Source organism: Fundulus heteroclitus, chromosome 16 (genome assembly GCF_011125445.2).
Source record: "Fundulus heteroclitus isolate FHET01 chromosome 16, MU-UCD_Fhet_4.1, whole genome shotgun sequence".
NCBI lineage: Eukaryota > Metazoa > Chordata > Actinopteri > Cyprinodontiformes > Fundulidae > Fundulus > Fundulus heteroclitus.
The window spans coordinates 37,007,404-37,032,707 of record NC_046376.1 but is presented as its reverse complement, the minus strand read 5'-3'; the positions used below and the strand labels follow the sequence as shown (position 1 = coordinate 37,032,707).

Here is a 25,304-nt window from a genome sequence, read left to right as displayed (position 1 = left end):
AAGTCAACAAAGTAAACTTTTTTTGGTCAAGCATAGATTTCATAACCAGACTCTCGCCATATGGATGAAGTTCCGCTAAGCTTTACACATATATCTGGGATTGCTCCCTTGGAGATGTATTTCAGAAGGAGGGGCCTTGCATATGAATGCATTGAAAATGCATGGCGGAGGCCTTATGTTATGCACCTAATAAGGGTCCATCACCGTTAATACAGGCCGAACCGTAGGGTCTACCCCCACATACTATACATCAAAACGTTCGTCTCGACGCCGTGAAGCGGGCTTTTTGTACTTGACGGCATTTAAAGTTACCGTGGTGACAAAATTAACCAAAAACCACTTCTCAAAACCACTTCCTAGACACAGTTGACCTCGCAAAAATGCAGACCTCAGCATGGCACTTTTTTTTGGTACAATGGTTTAGGTGTTGGGCTGGTGCACCAAAGGTCGCAGGTTCGCAACCCGCTGGGGGTACCCAATATTTTTTATTTATTTTTTACAAGTAACAAATAAACAATGTGAACAACTGATATAAATGAATGAATGATGAAAAAATTGCAACAGCAAGAACTACCCCCCGGCCAATACAGCACCACTCACCTGTGGGAAATGGCACTACACACCATTTTTGTCAAATGTTGAGTTCTGGGCCCAGATTTGGTGAGGCTTAGTTGCTAAAGGAGGCCGATCTGACACATGGCCTTTGGTGAGCTTTGGTGACATTAAGTATTGGCACCCTTTTTGAGGAACTTCCCAGTACAGGATTTGGACCAAACTAACAGAGTACAATCACCCGGTGATACTGGACACAACCATGTTAGTGGCTAACGCCATAGCTCTCAACTCTCACGCATTGACCGTGTGACAGACGCATTTCACTAACTTCACTTGCTCACACGCAACACAAGACATTTCACACGCAAACATGGCATTTTTCACGTATAAAAATCACAAAGCCCATCTGGGCTGCGGACGACAAAACTCCGCCTTCTGCTGAGCTGTTTCGGCTTCTTTCACAACTTGTGGCCATCAGTAATTCCTGCTGCAGTTCATGTTAACAGAGCAGCAGGAAGAGTGATCAGAGTTATGAATAATTTTAGTCTTAACAGTGGTGAAAGTGAGCCGGTAAGGTCCTGTACCGCGTATGCAGGAGGGGGGGGGGGGGAGCTGCTGCCAGATGACGGTTCATTCAGAACCAGTCATGGCTGCACGCTGGATCATAAAAACAGTTCTGCTAACCAGATGCAGTTTAAAACGACACTTGGTCTGTTTATACGTTTCGTTTTTATTAATTCTGCATTTTTTAACTACATGCACGTATTTCTGTGCGTCAGTGCGCCCAGAGCGCACTGACGAGAGCAATAGAGATTTGTCTGGTCAGCGCGGCGACTGACTGAGAAACCTGTCGCTGTGAAAGGTGATGAGAATGTTATAAACTGTAACAGTCTAGAAATGCATTGAGCTGAAAGGAGGGACACATCAGCAGCTGGATCGTACGTAAAGACGCAGCGGGAACCTCTGTGTGCTTCAGTGTTGCTGCTGAGGGGATCATAAAGGCTTGATGAAACTCAGCCTGATTCACCAATCAGGTTATAGATTCACAATGATAAACAACCCATAGATGAATGTGTAACAGTATAATAATTCGGTCAATAATTAAAATCTACTTAATTTTATTCAGTATTATTTGAACAATTGTGTATTATTTATGTTTTAATCCATTAACTGAACAAAAAAGTATTAATATGTCTCTTTCTCTTTTTAACACAAGTAATACATGTCTACTTCATTGTCTGGTGGGATAAAAATGAGATGGAGTTGACTCCACCGGCTCTTCCAGGGTCCGGTTAGCCCCGCCCCCAAACAATCCCCGCCCCCAAATTAGCATAATCTTACTCCTAACTTTTGATAAAAGTTGAGAGGTCTGCTAACGCTTAGCATGTTGCTAACCGGAAGTAGCTCTAGGAAGGTCTCACTAACTTCTGCTTCACAGTGGTTGTACTTCCTTTAGTAGTTTGTAATGCCTTTAACATTTTTATTCACATATTTAATTTTTTCATGCTACACTGAAGTATTTAATCATGTTTTAATAACACCAATTTTCCATGCTGCTTGGATGCAGACCTTCCCCTGTCGGCTGGTTTTGACGAAGACAAATCCTTTTCACACTCATAAGATTTGATTTAACATCCCCAAGTGATAAAAGCCTACGACCAAGGAACTCGGAAGCTTTGCCTTTGACGGTTACGCGCACCACCAGGCGGGCGCCTTCTTCAACTTCTTCAGAAGTTGAACGTTTCTAGTTTCTACTGATGTGCTGTTCCCAAATCCGGTCGGGAGAAGGGCAAAAACTTTTAAATCTTTTAATATTCTGTAGATTGGACAACACTGATGGAATAGCAGGATCAATGTTACCGCTTGCTTACTCACTACAAGCCACCATTGTTGTCTGAATCAAAACAGTCACTTCTCTCATATGTCACAGCTACCGAATTTAACTTACATTTAAACTAGGGGGGAGCTAGACATTCTCATCACAGACTTAGCCAACAAAATATCTCATCATTACAAGGGTAATTTGGTACACCAAAAAAGTAAGAAATTATTTAATCTGTTCATGTGGTCGCAAAATCAATTTAATATTGGCCTTTACATATCTTAAAGTTAAATATACTGTTCTTTAGTAATCGTAGAAGTATATACCAATAGTGTATTTGTCACGGTTTGTTCTGATGAACCCGAACACCACCACACACAGAGCTGCGTTTTAAGGAGCTTTATTGAAGGCTTTGAGTAATGGAGATGGAGACCAGAGACTGTACCAGACAGCAGCAGACGAGTGATGGTGGAGATGGCTGAGGGTAGAGACACGGTGAAGCTGGAGCAGGCAGTTGGCTGAGCAAGGCGTCAGAGGTAGGGATCTCAGGCTATAAGGCGTGAGCTCAGGCAGGCAACAAGGAGTGAATGCAGATGACCAAGCGACGAGGAGCAGACTGAAGAGGGCTTATATAGGAGAGCTGGCAGGTGTATTGAGTCCGGACTTGATTGTTGCAGCAGGTGAAACTGATCCAGCATGGAGTGAAGCAGGGCAGAGTGGATGGTGGAAGGATCTGGAACTGTCCATGGTGCAGAAGGGAGACCTGCACCCTGACAGTATTATGTTCTCATTTGAATGAATAAATGGACAACCACTCATGTTAAAATTCATTTCAGTTTTATTTATTTAGCGCCAATTCACAATACATGTCATCTGTAAGCATTGTAACAAATTCAGATTCAATTTAATCATTTTGATAGGTCAAAAGGTTTACTATCTAAGGAAGCCCAGTCGATTGCATCAAGTCTTGACAAGCAGCATTTACTCCTCATGAAAGAGCGTAGAGCCACTGTGGACAGTCATCTGCATTGTCCGTGGCTTTGCAGCAATCCCTCATACTGAGCATGCATGAAGCAAAAGTGGAGAGGAAAACTCCCCTTTAACAAAGAGAAAAAACCTCCACCAGAACAAGGCTCAGTGTGAATGGTCATCTGCCTCGACCGACTAGGGGTTAGAGAAGACAGAGTAGAGACAAAATATACTGCTCATTATTTCAGCCTTATCTAACCTATTGTGTTGAAGTGTGGGGTCACATTTACAAAATAAACATTCAACCATTGATTATTATGCAAATGAAAGCAATACGAGTAACGAATAACAAGCATTATAGAGATCACAGCCACTGTTCATTCCTTGATTCAAGAGTTCTCAAATTTATAGATCTAATTAATTTCAGAACTGCTCAAATTCTTTATAAAGCAAGAAATAACGTACTTCCTGCGCACATACAATAAGTGTTGTCTGATAGAGATGGAAAATATAATCTAAGAGGAAAATTAAATTTTAAAACTAAGTATGTTCGAACAACAAAAAGAAATTTTAGTTTATCAATTAGCAGAGTGAAGCTCTGGAACAGCTTGCCTGAAAACATTAAACAATGTAAAAGCATCCAGCAATTTAAAAAAGAATATAAGAAAAGTATTTTTGATGAATACAAAAAAGAGTAATATATAAAAAGTTGGTATACTGTTTGTCTTACTGTAAAAACAAAGCAACTGGACTTGTTTTCCGTAGTTGAAGATGTTCCGCTTCCTCTCCAGGAAGCTTTGAGTAATGTGGAGTAACAAGCTTTATACAATTGGCAAACAAATGCCTTGTAATGGCTTAGATAACATGCAAATTCAACCGAAACAGGACCACCCCTTAGTAATGGGCGGTCGTTAAAGCCATTAGCCAGCAGATTGGACCGAAACTGGTCCACTCCTCTGTAACGAGGAGTCGTCAGGGTCGTTATTGGCTTGGCTTAAAGGAACAATGTTTTGATCACCCGAATGAGGGTGAGAGTTAGGGTGATGGTTGGCCGGAATCATGGCCAACCATTATTCCGGCCAACCATCACCTTAACTCTCACCCTCTCTCACCTCACCAAGATAGCGCTGCGGGAAGCTTGATGTTCATACTTTCACTGTGTTAGTCATTGTTTGTACTGCCGTTTTTTCCACTTTTCGTTGCGTTCGCCTGTCTGCTAAGCTCAAAACAACCGCGCCTGGCTTGACGGAGAAACCAGAACAGCTGAGCATCTTTATGACAGTGCACTTTTACTTTCCCCCTCTGGGGGGAGCCTCGCTGGAAAATCAACCCCGGTTGCATAGTATACCTTTAAATAATTTTCTGTCTTGTCAGTATTGATAGTCCTCTCTCCTACAACATACTTTTTATTCAAGCTGCATCCTTGTTTATGTTTATACATAAAGTTATTATATAATGTTTTTATCACTCTTTCTATACAAATATTTATTTTGTACTTTTATTTTGTTTGCTTCTGTTCCAAATGTTTAAAAAATAAAACTCAGTGATCATTATTTGTTTTTTTACCCTTTTGTTTGATTAAAAAAATAATATAAATAAAATAAAATAATGGTACAGATAAAATACCAAATCAAGGAGTATCGTTAAGAATGGTAGTATCAATAAATCCTTAACGATGCCCATCCCTAGTTTTACCTGAGCAACAAATTATAACGTGGTAAGTAGGCCAAAGATTAGCACAATATAATTCACCTGTTTTTACCCTTTATTGCAATTTAAAGGAGAAGTCCAGTCAATATCAGAATTCAAACTGCTGAAAGTACTTAAAATATAAAATTATTACATACTGTTTAATAAATGATAAGCTTTTTTAATTAAGAGTAATTTTCATTTGAAGGTCCTTTTATGGGGGCAGCCGTCTTGGTGAAGAACAGTACTGCCACCTCCCAGTTTGTGACTTCAGGTCACGGGATCGGCTGTAGAGCAAGTCCCAATGCCCTATCTGTCTGCCCTTGTAAATATCAGTTTTCATGCCAAAATATTTTTTTAACCCTTAAACAAAGACAGACATGGTATTGAGCATTTAAATTTCAATTAATACTAATTTTACATTTTAGAGACATAAAAGACAACAAATACGCATTAAAGTACGGTTTATGGGTTGGGTTCTGCAATGTTAGATTAGTATAAAACTCATCTTTAGAACCAATCTCTGCTCAAAATGGTGATCTGCACCGCCTAATCTACTTTCAGCAGTTATGATGAGTTATTGCAACCGTGAACTGCAGAAAATACGGGCAGAGCGGCTCTTTCTGAGTTTTCTCTCTGCTCCTGTCAGGATGAGCTGCAATGCGTTATGAGGCGGAGGGATATTTCGGCGTCACTTAGTTTAGACCCCAAACAATTGACTTCACTTTCAGAAACAAGCCCAAAAAAACCTGCAACCCACAACTCATGAAATTTACAAGCGACTTTAGAAAAAATAAGACCAAAGTCGCATAAAATAAGTTTAAACTGCAGCCAGATGCTTTGTTTTCAAGTGTTACTACAGGACAACTTGACAAACTCACGCTCACCTGTACCTCTTTGTGTTCACATAATGGTATGATCCTATTCTCTCATGACTGGCTGCATTGCCACCATGTTGACCAATCAAAACAAAGTTCTGGCAAGACAACAAGTGGGGGCTGAGCAGTGAGTAGAAGCGCAGCTGGCAGTGTTCCCAAGTCCACTTATAAAGCGACTTTGGGCTTGTTTTTCTAAGGTCACTTGCAAATTTTGTGAGCCGTTTTTGGCTTGTTTTTTTAACATGAAGTCAAGTATTTGGGCTTGGATCTTTTTTTCTTGGTTATGGAGCCTCACAACAAGGGCTAATAAGTGACCTGCTTGTACTGCTGCTCTGTTTTAGGGCTGAGTTGTACTCAGGCTTTGGGGTGTCATGCAGGTCTGTGTGGACAGTGCACAAGCCCATAGAAGTGTTGTAGACATTTATACTTGACATTGATATATGTGTAGTATTCTCCAAAAACACAGGGGGACAGTACTCAACATCACTAGTGGACATGCAGTAAACGGGAGAAGAAACAATTGATGTCACACACTCAAAATGGCCATGCCCAGTATCATGAACAGTCATGTAGAATAGTTGGTGTGCTTGTGGCAGCTAAACAGAAATAACCAAAAGGGTTAGAGATGTAGAAGAAGATGGTATGTTCATCCGCTGCATACAGAAAGAAGTTACATGCAGAAGGTGTGAAGATGGGGAATGCTGCCTGTCTGGAAAACCCATAGGGATCTTTTTTAAATCTTTGTTGGAGTGTTTTAAAAAACACTTTACTAAATACAAGGTTATGGATTTGCATACTGTTGGTTGCTGTATTAGACTTGATTTACGCTGCAAGTAATAGAAGTCAAAATTCTTGGAAGGGCACTAATGAGTGAAGACGTCTTTCACAGCGTCAGTATTTTCTTTTAGTAGGAATTCATATGCCTGAAGGAGCTCACTTTGGAGATCAGATTTGTATATCAAGTTTTGGATGCCGTTAAAGAGCCTCAGAAAGAGTGAATTTCGTCCATGGCGAATTCATTAAAAATTTCTTTGTGATTAGGACTTGTGTGTGTGTGTGTGTGTGTGTGTGTGTGTGTGTGTGTGTGTGTGGTGCCTGTCAGCTTTCATCTGGTCTTGTGCGATGTCTCCCTACTGCTACATCCCCACACATCTGTGCTTCATAGATTTAATATTAGTTGACGCGATCTCAAATTATAACAATATACTTAATGGATTCTAGTGTCATCCTGAAAAGCTAAAATGTTCAATTTTATACAAATTTACATCAACTGATTTATTTATTCATCTGGATAAACAGGATTGGGAATGTCCTACTCATTAACTGAAGCCAACGCCTCGTCATCCTGCTTTTTCTGTCCTTACCCCAGAAAGAGATGGTTATCAGTGCTAAACTGAATTTCCTCTTTTTTAGTACTATGACCCTGAGCTTTACCCCACCATGAAGGACCAGAAGAACTTTGAGAGCAATGTCTTCAGCAAAACACACAAAGCAGACAGTAAGTTTCTTTCTTTTTAAGTCTTCTGTTGTAATTTGTGTACCTCACACCCTCATTGCCTCAGATTCTACTGAATGAAGCGCTCACACACATCTCCATTGTCAGTTGTGCATTCTTTTGTGAGTAGCCTAAAGCAGTTTTTAAATTGAGCAGGTTTCTGCTGAGGAAATAAACCCTGTTGGGTAGACAGTATTTTCTCACACTGGGGTGTTGGGTGACCCTTGTAAAATGCAGTTCTTATGACTTTGGGTGAGTTTAAGCAGTTGGAGTATGATGTTAAGAGAAATCTGATCTTCCCCCTCTACTGGGTTTTATAGAATTCACAGCATTGATACCTGATCTCCCATTTCATTCCTATTCCCCCACCCAGTGTGCCACTCTTTGTTCTAAACTCCACCTTCTGTTCTCCTTTTCTGCAGCCCTGTTTTCACCTTTATATCCTATTTATATCTCTTCCTTTCCCCTAGCTCACCCATCTAGTCATTTCATTTATCTTGGCTTCTCTGCTACACTCGTATTTCATCCTCCCATCAGCTCTCCTTGTATGGATTTTTTTTAAATCATGAATGAAATCATGAATCATGCCAACTCATCACTTTTTTTATATCTGTAGATGAGATAGCATTCTTGGAGGGGATGACCATCGTGTATAAGAGCAGTATAGATCTTTTTTTCTACGTGGTGGGAAGTGCTCAGGAAAATGAGGTACAAAGCTTTTATCCTTAACACAGCTGTCCAGATTTTTTGTAGAGAAATGTTCAGTTCCACTCAGATTTATATCCATTCATCGTGAGCATGAATGTCATATCATGGGCTTTTATTTGAACCGTTCTTTTTCCTGGATGTCAAAGATTTTTACCATCATGCTGTGGTACTGTTTTGTTGCCAGTGGGACTGGTGTTTCTGCACAATGTGGGTGGAATAATGAAAATAACTAGTTTTACCTCAAATTACCAAAAGATAGTTGAAACTCGAATTGGTTGCTCCAACAACACACTGAAAATCATACATCCAAAAATGACCCTTTCAACCTCTTAGAAATCTGTTGACCATATTTAAAAGTTGGGTCAATCCTGTTAAACAATCAAATTCAATTCACTCTACTAACTCTTGAAGAATGGTTGAATGTCCAAACAAAATTATCTTATGTTGATGTTTTTACAATAAATGTGGGTTTGACCTGAAATGTACTAAGGACAACGAGCCAAATATTACTTTGAGTGTATTTACATGGTAGGCACAGCCAACCAAAAAGTTAGCTTAATTTACTCGTGTTCCACTAACTAAAACACTAGCTTCACTAACGGTAAACCACAAAACCAGGTCCCCAACAGAACTTCTACCAGGCTCATTGTAGGACGAGAGCCCGGGTGGAGATGACCATAGGCCTGTTGAAAACCTCAAAGCTGCTCGCCTCAATAAAAACCTGCCCAAATCTCATCCTCTCATCAAAGTTTTGTTAAGTGTAAAACTATACACACAAGCGCTTCACAAAGTATGTAATCATGCAACTAAATGACCATCACACAAAGGTTGCTTACCCACTCATACTGTCAGAACAAGTTGTCCAAGCAAGTTACCGGTTACCAATATAACATTTAAATCCAGTTTACTAAAAGAAATATTTCACTTACTCACAGTAAAATGTTCTTACTCAGCTGCGTGCACGTACGTATGTATGTAGGTAGGTAGGTAGGTAGGTAGGTAGGTAGGTAGGTAGGTAGGTAGGTACGTACTCTGGAAATTGATCAATTCAAATAAATGACCAATAAGCCCAAATTAATGCCATTACTGCCATGATGGGTAGATGTAAACTTCTGTTGAGAACTAAATGATTTCAGAATGTTTGTTTTGTTCTGTCATATCATATCCACTGCCATAATGCTGTACATAGTTGAACCTCATAAACTGTTTAGAAATGTAGGTCTTGATAAAAATGAAATGAACTTAGACATTGCCAATAGAGTTAAGGTATCATCAAGGCCAATAGTGCCTAGATTTACGATCTAAAATATTCTTTGGTGAATGTGCCGCATTTTATTTATGACATGTAATAGATATTACACTGGTGTAGATTATTTATTCTGCTCCAGTTTAGCCTTTGGATTGTTACAAAGAAAAGGGTTTGTCACTTTGTAATCAATTACTAATATTGTATTTAATCTTTTTTTTCTGTTGTAGCTGATGCTGATGTCTGTTCTGAACTGTCTGTTTGACTCCCTCAGTCACATCCTGAGGTACTTTTTTTCCTAAGATTCTTTTTCTAAAATGAGGGAAATACTTGCATGTTCTCCTATTTGTAGAAATTATATCTGGCAATATGAACAAAAAAAGGGGACAGACCTTTCCTAACTATCTCTCTCTAAAACATAAAAATTCAAAAGTTGCTGTAAAGGGGAAATGAGTTGGGAAAATCAGAGTTTATGTCTGTGAATATTTATAACATACATAAAGGGACAAGTTTTTGATGCACAAAGTATAACTTCTGTTACTAAAGGTTATTTTTTTCCTTTGTTGAGATTTCTTTAATCTGGTTTAACAAAAACAAATTAGATTAGTAAGAAGACAAACCTCCATATGGCCTCCAATCTGGCCTGTTCCCTGTGTTACGTTGGCTATGTGTGTCTTAAACATCTGGAGTATATACTGTATATCCATGTTCACCTAGAGTATTTATGCTGTAATTATTACATCAAATAAATTTTCTTAGTTCTGTATTGAAAACATTAAATATAAATCATATTTAGTATGATTTTTCCCAATAGAAATGTTTTTTTTGCCATTTCTCCTGACACAAAAATGTATCTAAATTAGTGCTGTCAAACGATTAAAAAATTGAATCGCAATTAATTGCATAATGTCAACAGTTAACTCGAGATTAATCCCAAATTAATTGCATATTTTATCTTTTTATTTCTGAAAGTGTAAAAGCTTATTTGGGTATTTTAAATGTTTTTTCTTTTATTTTTCAAGCACTTTTCACAAATTGGAATGAAAACATCCTGATGCCATAAAACTCTGGCCAATAAGGAATCAAGCATGGTAAATTTGTGTAAAAAGTGGTATGCTTCCATCCAAACTGTAGCATAATAGTTCAGAACTATAAATCTGTAAACAGTACTTCTAACTTAAGTTATTTCACAAACAGGACAAAAATAAATGTAATGTAATGCATGTATTGTTCTGAGGAAGGCTGAGTGAACATTCTTTAGCTCCATAGTCTATCCAGCCATTTGTTGTTGTGGCTGTAAGGTTTATGGTGCCTGTGGTGGGGGTAATCCCAGAACCCAATGGTGGACCATGGCAGTAAGGGGTGCCATCAAGACGAAGAAATCTTTTTAAGCCTGGTTGGCTTGTGGGGCCCCTGAGGCAGCTAACAGGTACTTTGAGGCCAAGCACACTGTGGCCCAGGCTGTTGGAGAGGCAAAAATTCCTGGCCTGGGGGGAGTTCGGTGAGGCCATGGAGTAGGACTATTTTTGGGGGTGGGGGTTGCCTCAAACAGAGGAGTTTGAGTATTTCAAAGTCTTGTTAACGAGTTAGGGAAGAATGGAGTGGGAGATTAACAGATGGATCAGTGTGGCCACTGCAATAATGCAGACACTGCACTGATCTAGAGTGGTGAAGAGAGAACTGAACTGAAAGGCAAGGCTCTTGATTTACAGATCAGTCTACCTTCCAACCATTACCTTTGTCATAAAATTTGGTTCATGACGAAAATAATAAAATCTGGAATACAAGCAGCTAAAATGATATCTGGGCATTGCCTTAGAGATAGGTTTAGGAGCTCAGCCATCCGAGAGGGGCTTGGAGTAGAGCCACTGCTACTTCACATGGAGAGGAGTCAGCTGAGGTGGCTCGAGCATTTGTTCCGAATGCCCCCTTGACGCCTCCCTTATGACGTATTCCAGGCATGTCCCACGTGGGCCAGAAGACGCTGAAGGGACTATGTGTCTCAGCTGGCCTGGGAACGTCTCTGGCTTCCCCCAGAAGAACTGTAGGAGGTGTCTGGGGAGAAGTAAGCTCAGGTGTCTTTCCTGAGTCAGCTGTTCTAGATAACCCGAAGACAATGAGTACGAGTACAGCAGTTAAAGCATACAACAGTTCTTCTGCAATAAGAAGCACGATGAGGGGTTAATTCTGCCCACTCCAATAACTGGGACCAGACTTTCTACAGGTCATTGCTTGCTTATTTATTTAGATCAGGGCTGTCAGATTTAACACATTATTAATGTGTTAAATTTGCTATACCATAACGGCGGCATTTTTTTCCGTACGTTAATCGAGCATCAAAACTCACGTACCGTTCCCTGTGTTTTTTTCTGCAGCACTCTCCAGACTGTGTTCCTTTTACCCTCTGCGCTTTCTGTAGTTCCAAAAATGCTAAGTGTGTGATAGAGACTGTAGCTCTCTCGACAAAATCCAAGTTGTTTGCACATACTGTAGTTGCGAAATGAGTTACCACCAGAGTACGTCAATTCTGAAATACCACTTGTTTGCCAAACGCAACACGGAACCTTTGAGCCAACAAGCAACTTGTCAAAGACAGACAATGTTTGATAATGTGCACCAAAAACCCATGAAGAGCACAACTAAACTGGCAACAGCTATAGCTAAATGGATCGCTATCCTGGAGACCGACTGTTGCAGTTCCTGTTCAGAGCAAAGGAATATTTAAGCGTTTTGAAAATATTCAAGCGGTAGCATGTTATGTTGTTGAGATGAATGTGGAAGCCACTTATTGTACATTTAATTTGATTTATTTATTATTTTGTGAGTAATTTAATTTTATTTTATTTGAATTAAGTCTGTATTTCATAACCAAAAGTGCACTTTATTCTATTTTTGAAAAGTACTTAACAGTAGTTACACCACTCTGTCACATCTTTCTTGCTCTGACACCATCTTGCTTCAAATAGCGTTGCAAATCTTAATGAACGTGTAACAGTGAGAAAATAACTTCTCGTTGTGGTGAGGAGGAGGAGAAAAAAAAAGGACTGACCAACACTGAACATTATTTTCTGAAAGGTAGATGGTTTAAGCGTAATGATTGTTTTCATGTGCATACATGCTTCTTCATTGCAACGCACAATTACGATGACAGGTGGCCAGCTGGAGATCAGACATGGGTTTTTAGACAGTGGGAAATTCAATTCAATTTTATTTATATAACACCCATTCATAATACATGTCATCTCAAGGCACTTTACAAAGTAAAATTCAATCAAATTATACAGATTGGTCGAAATGTTTCCTATTTAAGGAAACCCAGTAGATTACATAAAGTCTTGAAAAGCAACATTCACTCCTTTATGAAAGAGCATACAGCCACAGGGACAGTCATCTGCATTGTCCATGGCTTTGCAGCAATCTCTCATACTGAGCAAGGATGAAGCAACATTTCCCTTTATTGGGAAGGAAAAACCTCCAGCAGAACCAGGCTAAGTGTGAACAGTCATCTGCCTTGACCAACTGGGGGTTAGAGAAGACAGAGCAGAGACACAAAAAAGAGACAAAGAAGCACACAGGAGTTTTATCCCGACTTTAAGCGGCTCATTTAAAAACCAATGTTGACACGCAAGTTTCAGTGAGTGAAAGTAAAGCCCACACTGCTGTTCCATTCTCAGAGAGAAATAGACGCGGTTCCCTACCGCTCAGTGACAGATGCAGACATTCAAAGGGCAAATACAGTTAAATTAGACGGTGAAAAATACAATAAAAGTTGAAAACTTACTCTTGTTGTTGCTGCCAATCAGTTTTACAACATTACCAGTTGCTCTCTGCCAGGGAGGCAGCGACAACATATATGCATCACATGATGTCAAAGCATGGTGGGTGAATGAGCTAATAGATCGGCCAACGCATGCACGTATTGGCCGATACGATACAAGACAAAATACAAATATCGGCTGATAATATTGGTCGGCCGATATATCAGTTGACCTCTACACAAAATCCAGGAAAAGCTCCCCCGGAGATGAATGTGTCCCTGACTGAAGGCTCCGCTAGACATTCTGAGTTGACCCTTGCTACAGGATTGGGCCTGCCAAGTCTGTCTGGCTTCGTCCTCTGGCCATTGGATCCAAATTACCACCAAGTGGGGATTGGAGAACAGCTCAGCCTTCTCTTCACCCGAGTGTTCAAGACATGTTCTCGAAGTTCAACAAATATGACTGCAAAGTGGAATCATTGTCCTCTGGCCTAGTATGTCCTGGTGCCACATGCACTGATGAACACCCTTATGCTTGTACAAGGTGTTCATTGACAAACTTTGACTGGCAAAAAAGTCCAATAACAAAACACTGCTTGGATTCAGATCAGGGAGACTGTTCCTCCCAGTCACATCCATCCAGGTGTCACCGTCATTTCCCACATGGGTATTGAAGTCCCCCAGCAAAAGGACCAAGTCCCCCAGAGGGACATAATCCATCACCCCCACCAGTGATGCAAAAAATGGCCAGACCTGCCACGCTGCTGCTCGGCCCGTAAACTGGAAAAAAAGGCTTCTCCTGACCCAAAGGCGTAGGGATGCAACCCTCTCATCCACTGGGGTAAATCCCAGCACGTAACAGCTGAGATGTGGTGCTACAAGGAAACCCAGCCCACTGCTTCACCCTGTGAGCCACTCCATAGTAGAAGGGAGTCCAACCTCTCTCAAGGAGCTGGGTTCCAGAGCCCAGGCTGCACAGTACCTTGACTTCCTGCACAAGCATGGGCTCTTTCCACCCAGCGAGATAACATTTTATGTCCCTAGAATGACCCAATCTTCTTTGCACCGGGCCATCAGGGTTCCCCAGCCTGGATCCAGAGCGGGGTCCAAGGAGAGAGAGATTTTTAGTCCACTCTTGTTTAATTACTCATTTGCTTATGGCTGGATTTATTGAATGTGTTGTATGTTGTGCAATTATACACTTTTAAAAGCTATTTAATGTTTAATAACTGTCTGTTAAGTATTGTCAGCTGTAAAGCTGATATCAGGACAATAGTTGAAAGGGATGATGCGAGAACTAGCGATCTTTTAACAGCAAACTCTGCACACCTCTTCAAGGTCAAGGTCAAGAATCTAATAACGGAAATAAAATGTACATCCAGAGAACATCACTATATAATGCCGTTTATCTAAATTAACACCATACTTCAATCAATAAATCCTCTCTACAAGGCTAGTGAAACTTAACTAAACAACTAAGCAAAATGAAGATAAAAAGAAAGCTAAGCTACGGAACTATTTACATGCAAAAGAACAAAAGACAAAACAAAAGTGGCTGATCATCATCAGAATAATTCAGTGAATCCTGGTTCACTGCAAATCTGACTTAAAGAGCATGTAATGGAGTTAAATTAGCTTAGCTAATTTAGAACAACATTTGGCATGTGTTTCAATCCATTCACAATGCGAATCTTGAGTTAAAAGAAATGTTAGTTGATGAAATTACATTTTGTTTGAGTTAAAGAACCAAAGTTCACTTTAAAGAACATGGAATGATCTTAAATTAGCTTCACTAATTCAGAACAACATTTGGTGTGTGTTTCAACCCATTCACAATGCAAATCCCGAGTTACACAAAACATTATTTGAGGAAATAACATTTTAAAAGATGATTTGCTCAGTAAAATCATTTACTTTAGGGACACCCGATTTGATCAATGCAATTATACCTTTGGGAGGTAGGGGTTGCTGCAGAGATCGGTCGCTAAAATCGGTTACTCCTAAAGTTAACCAAACACCTTTAAATCGACATTAATAATCCATAATAATGCGGGAATAAGGCTCATAGCACTATCGAACAAGCCTTATGCTTTAAAACAAACCCTTTTGAATGTCCGGAACCGGAAGTTACCAGGAGCTAATAGCCCTTTGGCTAGCGGTTTTGGGTTCACAGCAGGCACCCTGCCGAGAGAGGCCGTCCCAGCCTGAAACTCTTTCTCACAACCCCCTTCTGAGTTGTCCTCTGGCTATATGGCCAGAATTCAATCTGACATCAATTATTTCATCATGGCTTTAATATGGCACAACATGTAATTTTTCCCCTCAATTAAAATACATACATAGTGGTCAGCTCATCTGTAAACGTGTGTAAATTTATAAACTATAGATGAAATGGCCGTAAATTAATCTGAATCTAAATGCAGCTGTTCTCGGGGGTTTGTTAGAGAACATTAGTGAGCAAACATCATTATAAACGCCACATAACCCAGCAGATAAGTCAGGGAGTAAGTTGTTGAGTTTAAAGCAGCATTGGGAACAACATCCATAGCTTTGAACAGCTCACAGAGCTCTGTCCAAACCATCATCTGAACATGACGACAACAACAGGTAACCCAACAAGGAATGTCCCTCCACCTAAACTGGTACCAACACTTTGCACCCAATTGGGCTTCTTTTCAATATGCTGAGGCTGGAAAATATGGGCTTGGACAGGCTGTTAAAATTTGGGTGGCTTTTCCCAACAGTTGGTGGGTTTTTAGGAAGTATTCCTTGAAAAAGTCTATCAAAAATAGTTGTCATCGGGTGGCAGAAAAGCAAACAACTTGTACATTTTAATGAATAGCACTTTCTTGAACTGATTTTATTGCTCAATTTATTTTTGCAATGTATAGAATCTGTCAAACCTGACATCAATGATTTATAGTCATTGGTTATTCAAGTGTCAATATGAAATGATTTTGGTCAATGTCTATTTTAAACGCCACAAATGTGGAAAAGTAAGACTGATACTTATCAGCTGTGTGTGTGAAAAAGAAATGTTGGTCTCTGTGAGAGAACAAGGTTGATCTCTGTGAGAGAACAAGACAAATATTATTAGTTAGATTTACAACTCGTGTTGATAGGCTATCATCTTGATAACTTTTTTGCAGTTACTATGACAACATTACTGAGAAAGTGAACTTTGTGTGGAGGTTATTTGATTGCTTGCCTGATTGCATATTGTCTGGGTACTGGAGCCTTTATATGCAAAGTTGTCTTTCTTTTAGTGCAGTTGTGTGTTAATGCTGTGTTTTCATGTGTAATATTTATATGCTTTTAATATGAGTTAAATAGTCTGAGGTTTGGGTTGGTATTTTTTGAGTTGGGCATGTTTTACCTTGTGTTCAGGCTGGAAACTGTTTGTGTTTGATCTGGCAACCCTCTTCACTCAGTCTCCGGTTAGGTGGTCTTCATTACAAAGGCAGTAAGCATTATGTATTGTCTAATTTGTATAACGCTTTAACTTGTCCAAAGATCCCAAAGCACTTTACACCACAGTCATTCATTTACCCATTCACACCCTGATGGTGGTGAGCTATGTTTGTAGTCACAGCTGCCCTGGGACTGACAGAGGCAAGGCTGCCATACAGGCAAGGACACAACAACTGAGATGGTCGGAGCGGGAGATTGAACCGAAAACCTGCCAATTAGAGGATGAACTCCCTAACCTCTGTGCCACTGTCACCCCAAATATGTGTATGCATTTAATAGTTGCTTATTTCTTTCAGAAAGAATGTTGAGAGGAGGTGTTTACTGGACAATATGGAAGGAGTTTTCCTTGTAGTAGATGAAATCATTGATGGGGGGTAAGTAACATTTAGCGAAGAGTCACTTTGGATATTTAAAAGTTTTAATATAAATGAAATGTTATTTCTCAAAATGCTATATTTCTACTAGAATTATTTTCTAGATATGTCCAAATTAATCCCATAAATCATTGCTTGATTATCATCCTTTCCTTATTGTTTTTGTTGTTGTTGTTGCCAGAGTGATTTTGGAGAGTGACCCCCAACAGGTCTTACAGAAGGTCAACTACAGGGTAGGAAGGCTATAAATCATTGTGATTTACAATATTATCCAATTCAGTTTTAATCTATCAGAAAATGAAATAAGCCTACGTTCACACTGCAGGCCTTGATTCTCAATTCCGATTTTTTTGTGAAATCGGATTTTTTTGCGCGTCCGTTCACATTTCCAAATATATGCGACTTGTATGTGATCTCGTGTGTGAACTGCATTCATACACCTAAGTGTCCCGCATGCGCAGTAGAGGACGCGATGACATCATACGTAGCAAGCGTGCTCATTGTTTGCGGAAGTAAACATGGATCGTAATGCTGCAGCGTATTTTGCATTCTTTACGTTATTCTCCAACCGGAGCCAGCACATTACCAACGCAATCTTTTTAAGAAGATCGAAAAGGAAGATAGCCAAATTTTAGCGATGTGAGCGGCTTTACTGATACGGACTTCATTCATAATTTTCGAATGACAAAGGCAACCTTTATGTGCGTCTGAACTGTTCTCTTTAGCACTCTCACGTAAAAACACACATCTTTGGCAGCCAAAGCAGCGAGTAAACACGTTGCTGTGGGGCTGTATTGACTTGCAACAGGTGCTTGTTACCGCACAATAGCCAACCTCTTTGGCATAGCCAGGTCCACCGTTAGTGAAGTATCAATGACAAGTATCAATGACGTGTAGGTCGGATGAATGCGACCTGGCCGTACAGACACAGGTCGCATTTGAAAATATCAGATACATATCGGATTCAGGACCACATATCCAAGCGACCTGGGTCACATTTGAAAAAATCCGATCTGTGTTGTTAAGACTGTCATGAAAAGATCAGATACAGGTCGCATATGGGCAAAAAAATGTGAATTGGGTCACTTCAGGCTGCAGTGTGAACGTAGCCTGAGATCCAAGCAGCTGTTTAGCTTGTTTTAAAGAACCTTGCTAAGATTGGCTATAGTTCCCCACTGTGTTTTCAGTGGCTTCCTGCCTGAACTTTCTGTCTCTCCTTCTCCCTGTCTTTCCTGTTTTGATTGGTGTCAGCATATGTCTGAGCCAGCGTATGGCTTCGTCCTGTTTGATTACATCACCGGTAACCTAGAAGCACAAACAGACAGGAGCCAGCTGCTGTAGACAGTCAGACAAACCCAGGGTGAGAGAGGGATGGAGGGAGCTCTCGTGGAAGATAGTGAGCTGGAAAGACTGACTGAATGAGAGTGAGATGAAGATAGTTGGGAATGGAGGGGCTTTAGAGAAAACAAGATTATGTGAATGCACGTTGAGAGCATGCAGACTGCCCCTCTGACTGATCTTGCTAGAAAAAATTTAAGCTTTATTGAACAGTAACTATCCAAATGTCACAGCCCAATCATCCATCTAATAATGATGCTTCTGGACTGACTGACTGAATGAGAGAGTTTTCTAACCCCCATGACCACACCATTAGCATGCTAAAACTGTATTTTAAAATGTTGCTGGTATACAGTATGGAAAACTGCTGTCATACATGTAATGTGCCAGTGCTGCTTTGCATTGGTGCTTGAAGTTCTACATTTGCATTTTCCTTTATTCATATTAATATTTTCTTTTCAGGCTGATGACAACCCTTTAACTGAACAAAGTGTGGCCCAGGTAACTCACACAGCTGATCAAGCAACATTACAAAAGCTGCACCTGCTGGTGTGGGGGTGGATGGGGGCAAGTAACTATCTCCAGGATTCATTGGACAGCAGGTTACATCCTGGACAGGTTGCAGTACATTACAGGGTAGCACAGAGACATGCAGGACAAACCATCATGCTCACACACAGTCACACCTAAGGTCAATTTAAAGAGACTTGTTGATCTAATAGTCATCTGTTTGGACTGTGGGAGGAAGCTGGGGTACTGAGATAACCCACACATGCACAGGCAGATCTTTCAAACTCCATCCAAAAGAACCTCGGTGTCCTAATGATGCACCAAATTTTCAAAGGTTGCGGTTTCAAACTTCTACATGTTTTCCAATTGCTGCTGCTACAGTTTAAAATCTTAAAAATGCAAGAAAGGCCCTAAGGGCTTGGAGTTTTCTTCAGGTGTATGGGGCAAATGCCCAGCTTCCTCCACCTGTTGCTGTGTGCTAGTCAGCTGTCTAAAGGAAGGCTACTACACCTTTCTTTTGTTTACAAAATAAGACAAATTCAGCAGTTCATAAATATTTAGAATTAAAAACCACGTGTTTAAAACAGACTGCAGTGTTGAAGAGTTTCTCAGTCTGATATGTTTATTTTGAGGAATTTTTATTTTTAGGGTGGAAATTCTACTCTTGCTTTTTTTTTTAAAGAAAGAAAGAAAGCTAGAATGTTGTGTCTCAGCCTGACCTTGCACAAATGAGAATTTTATAACCTACTCTCCAGAGACTCACTAGTAATTTAAAAAAATAATTAATTTAATTTTACTGTTTTGTCTGTACAACTACATTTAGAAGAAAATTATTATTTTATTAATATTATACATTTTGATTGAATAATTTAGGAAATGTTTAGGGCTTTACTTTTCCTCTGTGTTTTCTTTCACTCATTTTCCTCTTTAATTATGTGCTAAAGGCTTTATTTTGCACTTCATTTCAATTAATTGTAGTTCTGATCATTATTTGGGCGAATTTAGTCTTACTAAATTTGACAGATTCTGACTCCTGATTAAAACAAAAATAATTAAGGAAGCTCCTGCTAGTGAATTTTATTTAATGGAGTCCCACAGCCACCATTCAATACATAAGGCAGTAGGTTACAGAAAATAATTTTAGATCAGCTCAGTCAGTTTTTAAAGCAAGTACAAAGCATCCCAGAGATGGGTAAAAGTGTATATAAGGTTGGTATAAAATGTCTCATGAAAGACTGTTCCATTATGTACCCAACAAGGTCAGAAAAAGTACAAAACTATGAAGGGACAAAATTACCAGCACCTTTTTTTTTCATTTGTGTGAAAATCAGCTTCCTGTTACTAGCCTAAAGAAAACAGCCAGTGGATGATTTCCCTGCATTGGATGAAATGAATACTCAACAACACAATGGAATTTACTTTTAGATTGATAGATGATAGATAGATAATTACTTTATTGATCCCAGATAGGGAAAATTCATCTGCCCGATAGCATAGATAAAAACATGTAAAATAGGATAAAAACATAAAACTGGATTTAAAAAAAGGAAATAAATAAAATAGATTAGCTGAATATTCATTTCTTAATCTTATTATGCCTTTGATATGATGGCATAAATAGTGGTAATATTTCAATGCCAGAACACCACTTAATATGGAATCTAAATCAAAAATATACTTAATATTTCCCATATTTATCCAAACTATACTTAAAATTTGCTATATACATGTTTATCAGCAAGTTTTATATTCAGCTTACGTTGTGCTGACGTAACCTTGTGTTTTCGTCACGTTTCCAGATGTACACAGGCTGAAAACCTTACATAGACAAAGAAATCCTATCTGTATAAACTAATTTTTTCTGATACCATTTGCAATTTAGAACACAACCCCATTCGATCAATCCACAAATTAGACACACACTGAGTATGAAGCTGAAAGCTCACTGTACAGGATGAGTTCTAGCTTTTCTACAACAGGCTGCACATTTCCTGAGCATCATGCTTACTTATTAACAGCACAAACAAGCTCCAAGGTGAATGCATGTTGTCATAGGAAAATACGTGCTTATACTGCTTAATCGCAGCATTCTGAAGATTAATATTCTGTCATGACTTCTTAGCTGTGATTAAAAATACTTGCATGACTTTTTTCTTGTTTGTGATATTAACTCATCTGTGTACTTATATAATTGTATGCACTTGCTCTCTAAGTTTCTGTTTGCTGCTTTAACCTTAACAGCACCTAACAGAGAAGCTGGCACTGACCACTAATGTAAGTGTAATGTCTTTACAACATCCCACAATTGAGCCACCTTAGTAGTCAGAGCTGCAGGCTTGGGCACTTTTTGACAACTCTATTAAATATTTCTTGACACTTTTCTCTTAGATTTTAAGTGATTTCAAACTCTACGCATTTATTGACATACAGCCTATCCCTGTTTATATGCCAGCTGTTCAGATGTAAAAAAAAAAAAAAAAAAAAAAAAAACTGATAGCGTAATAAAATAAAAATGTTTCCAACCATTTGAAATTAAAACTTTTTGAGGCACCTTTTCATTTAATTTCAGCATCCAGTCTTACTTAACTTCCCCAATTTGCCTTCCCTACCTCGTAAGTTGTTCTACTAGATGTTGAGGACATATCTTATCCACAGGCCTCTTCAGGTGACCCTACGAATTTTCTGTTGAATTTAATTCAGGACTCTGGACTCTATTTCCCTCCTGTAGAGTAATTCTTTTGTTGGTTTGGATTTATTTTTTGACTTCATGCTGTAATTAAATCAAAAGCTGCATCAACAAAGTTGTTCTTTTAAAGATGTGCACATTTATACAAGAAAGTTACTCCATGTAATTCATAGTCACTCCATGTAATTCATAGTTTCTCTCTGTAACCCGCAATTCATCACATTGTATAGTATATATGTCAGATGTGCGTTTAGACATGTTTTTAAGACTTATTGTTTTATAGCGCAAAACCTGGTATTCTAACCCGATTTGTGTACACTTCTGACAACCACTGTAGAGCAAAACATGTAAATGAATAAAAAGTGTGTAGTTTTCATGTAAAGGGAAAATAGTCTGTTATAGCGCATTGCTTGTTATCATGACTAGCACAGCTTCCATATCATTGGAGTCCTACTTGCATTAATAATGGCAAGCAACAGTAAAGTTGTTAAATAACTTTTGTGTTCCTTAATCATGTTCAGGGCTGGAGGGGCCCTGGGGGCTGGGGCTTTACAAGGAGCCCACAGACAATAGGCAGGATACACCCTGGCTTCCAGTCCATAACTTTCATTCTATTTTAATGAATTTATGCTTAAACACCACAAGTGCTTCACATGGGGCCGACCATATTTCATGAAATGCATGTTGCCTGGTGGTGTTAAATTAACACCCTGCGCCCTCTGCTGATGAAGTGTAAAATGACATCCCCACTGGCATGTCTTTTATTGGAAATTTGCAACAATTAAATCAAAGAACAAGTGTTGTTTTATCTTTAGCCAATGTGAGAAGGTGATGTGTTTTTAGTTATTGCCAGGTTCAAAACTCATCCAGACTTCTTCTTAGAATTACTCTTCTGCCTCAGAATGTTGCCGTAGAGCTGAAGAAAAAGTACCAAGTAGAAGTAATACAGTTGTGAAAGTGTATGGATTGTATTAGGAAATATTATATATTTGTTCTGATATGATAACATGAGTCTACAGAGATTCCAAACATTTTGCCTGACCTCTTATGGTAGAATATGGTTACTGCATCACTGTTTGGTTCCTCAAGATGGCTTGTAGAACTGATGGCGTGTCCTTTTGATATAATTATCTTTTCTCTTTCTGTCCTTTTTAGGTTCTGCAGTCAGCTAAGGAGCAGATAAAATGGTCCATATTAAAATGACGTGGAAAGAACAATAAAACATGAATGATCTGTCAAAAGAATTCTAGTAAATAATTTCTGTCTCTAAGCTATTTTTGTAGGTACATGTGGGTAGGTCATCAGCTGACTGTCAGCCTGACCAATAAGAAGCCAATAATTATATATATATATATATATATATATATATATATATATATATATATATATAAATTGTGACCGCAATTTGTTACATTTTGTGTGAACAGTATGTAATGTTTGTTTTATATTATTGTATTTTGTGATGGTAATAGATTAGACATGAAAATGTATTGAAGCAAGCCCAATGGTGCAGCTGGGGGGTGCTTAAGCAAGTCAGCATAAGGGTTGAAAATGTAAAACAGCAAAAAGGCTGATTGGTATTTTTAGTTGCAAACTTAACAAAATATTAAATATGCAGTAGTTGGTTTTCTTTTTTCTAGGTTTTTTTCATACAAGCATATCCCCTGCAAATTGTCTGGGTCAGTATATTTGTCTTTCTGTGCTTACCCTGAAATATTGGGGGATTAATAAACACAATAGTAGCACAAGTACTTTTAAAAATTATTTTGTTGAAAAATATTTAAAACTGCAACATTAAAACTGTCCAGGAGGAGTTTGGGCAGTAACACTAGGCTATGTTAAAATTAGTTTCCTCAAACACCAGTGACGTTTTATAAAATCGCCTATTGAGAATTTGTGAAGGATTCTTTACTATGAAACTTTATGACACTAACCATGTTTGCTGACAGAATGTGTAGGAGACATTTGCAGTGAAGATGCACTGAATAAAAGATGCAAAACTGAAAATTTGTCCTTTTTTGATTGCTGTATAAAGATATTTTTTATGTCAATAACTAAATTAAAAATTTACATCTTGGAAATTGTATCTAGTGCCACATAGGATGTCTGTGCATTAATATTAAATATTTTCATATCTGAAAGAAATAAAAAACAATAACGGGTGGGATGAGGGATTGTATGTTTTACACAATCTGAATTAGCCGCTGTTGGTAAGACTAATAAAACTGCTTCTACTGGTTTTAAGGTCTTGTCTTTGACTATTTTTTTTAATTATCCTTTTTTTTTTTTTTTTTTTTTTTTACTTATTTAGTTGCAGGGCAGTTTTTGGAAACTGAAAGAATCCAACAAAAGCACAACCGTCAAGAGCAGAAATGAGACCTCTTAGCCAACCAAATTTCAAATCCCGATAAACAGCATTAATATTTATGAGCAGTGAGGACCAATCAGAGCCAGGGGGTTCGGCCAAGAAGGCATGTAACGTCTATTGCCACGTGATCAGGGTCCTCTAGCCAATAATTTGTCCTACTTTCATTTCTCTGTGATCTGATTGGCTGAACATTGATTCAACTAAATGTTCAGCATTAAGAAAACAAAAACTCATTTTCAAGTACTTATGTGGCATTGCTCATCACGTTAAAAAAAAAAATATATATATATATTTTTTTTTTTTTTTAGGTTTTGATTGATCTTTTAGAATACTAGGGAAAGCACATAAAGGTTAATCTAAATGTAGAATGTTCACACTCTGCTTTTGTTCTTTTAGGTAGTGGAAAAGTTAATCTTTGCTCCACAAAAAAAGCAGTAAATAATGCTTTTGATCAATGATACATAGAAATGTTATTTTTAGAAGGAGTTTCTTATTGAAACAACAATGACATTGCTGTGTTTCACTTGCACTGATTTGCTTGAATACAATAGAAAGAGAGAAAGGTCATGCCACTAATTTAACAAATTTCCCCAAAATGCATATATATTTTATTTTATTTTAATTTCACCCAAATTGTTTCAAGTGTGAAAGGTGTTGGTTTCTCTTGTAGTTGAATGCTAGGGTATATTGTCTTGAGCTTTTTATTTTCTGATTGAAACAAAATCTTTGTTGAACAACATTCAACAACAATGCATGTTGTCACAACATTCATTTTGACAAATGAATGTTGTCACAAATCCTATTCTTATACCTGGCTGGATGGAGAGCTTTTTGTCTTGCTTTTGATTCTCAGTTGGCTTTAGGCCTGAACCTATATGGACCATTCTAGCACAGTATAGTATTTTTAATCAATTTATGTAGCATACAGACCTGCACACATTGTAGCTCTGTATGCTTAGGGTCATGGCCTAGTTGCATTGTCATGGCAACGTCAAGCAAGCTAGTGGTCACCGAGTAAAGAGCTATCCCGCTCGCTGCAACAGACTAGTAAATTTACATAGTCTAATGACAGAAACGAGGAGTATATATGGCACAGAAACGCATTTCGGATTTTTTTTTGAAAACCACCACCAGTGAAGAAAAACACTAGTATCGCAACCACGTTTGTCTGAAAGCAGTTGGAAAAAAAGTTATACCTAAAGACAAATTTAAGAAAGACAACCCCTTCGTGAATGACGGCTTTTCAAATTGGTGTAAATCCACTGAAAAATTTACCAAGCATGAGAGATCAAAGTTGCACAGCGAGTCAATACAAAAGTTAGCTGCTTTGGATGACATCCCCATAGATGCTCGCTTATCCAGTGTTCATGCCAGAAAGCAGGGTACTGCCCGACACTGTTTGGAGCTTCTCTTCAGGACCATCTGATTTCTTGCCAGC

General features: G+C 38.7%; 1 protein-coding gene across 5 annotated transcripts in view; it reads left to right on the top strand.

Moving 5' to 3' along the window:
• Positions 1 to 22,742, top strand: part of copz2 (COPI coat complex subunit zeta 2) — a 41,439-nt gene extending 18,697 nt beyond the window's left edge. For 2 of the 5 annotated variants that reach the window (XM_012856644.3, XM_036148609.1), the window contains exons 3-10: positions 7,327 to 7,411; positions 8,025 to 8,116; positions 9,593 to 9,648; positions 16,887 to 16,964; positions 17,146 to 17,197; positions 18,765 to 18,803; positions 21,054 to 21,086; positions 22,654 to 22,742. In XM_012856644.3, coding sequence (XP_012712098.1) covers positions 7,327 to 7,411; positions 8,025 to 8,116; positions 9,593 to 9,648; positions 16,887 to 16,964; positions 17,146 to 17,197; positions 18,765 to 18,803; positions 21,054 to 21,086; positions 22,654 to 22,701 — 483 coding nt within the window. In that variant the 3' untranslated portion in view covers positions 22,702 to 22,742. Of the gene's footprint in view, positions 1 to 7,326; positions 7,412 to 8,024; positions 8,117 to 9,592; positions 9,649 to 16,886; positions 16,965 to 17,145; positions 17,198 to 18,215; positions 18,325 to 18,764; positions 18,804 to 21,053; positions 21,087 to 22,653 lie in introns of those variants that run through there. The other 3 variants (XR_004933025.1, XR_004933026.1, XM_036148611.1) reach the window with 3 other exon arrangements.
• Positions 22,743 to 25,304: the final 2,562 nt, after the last annotated feature.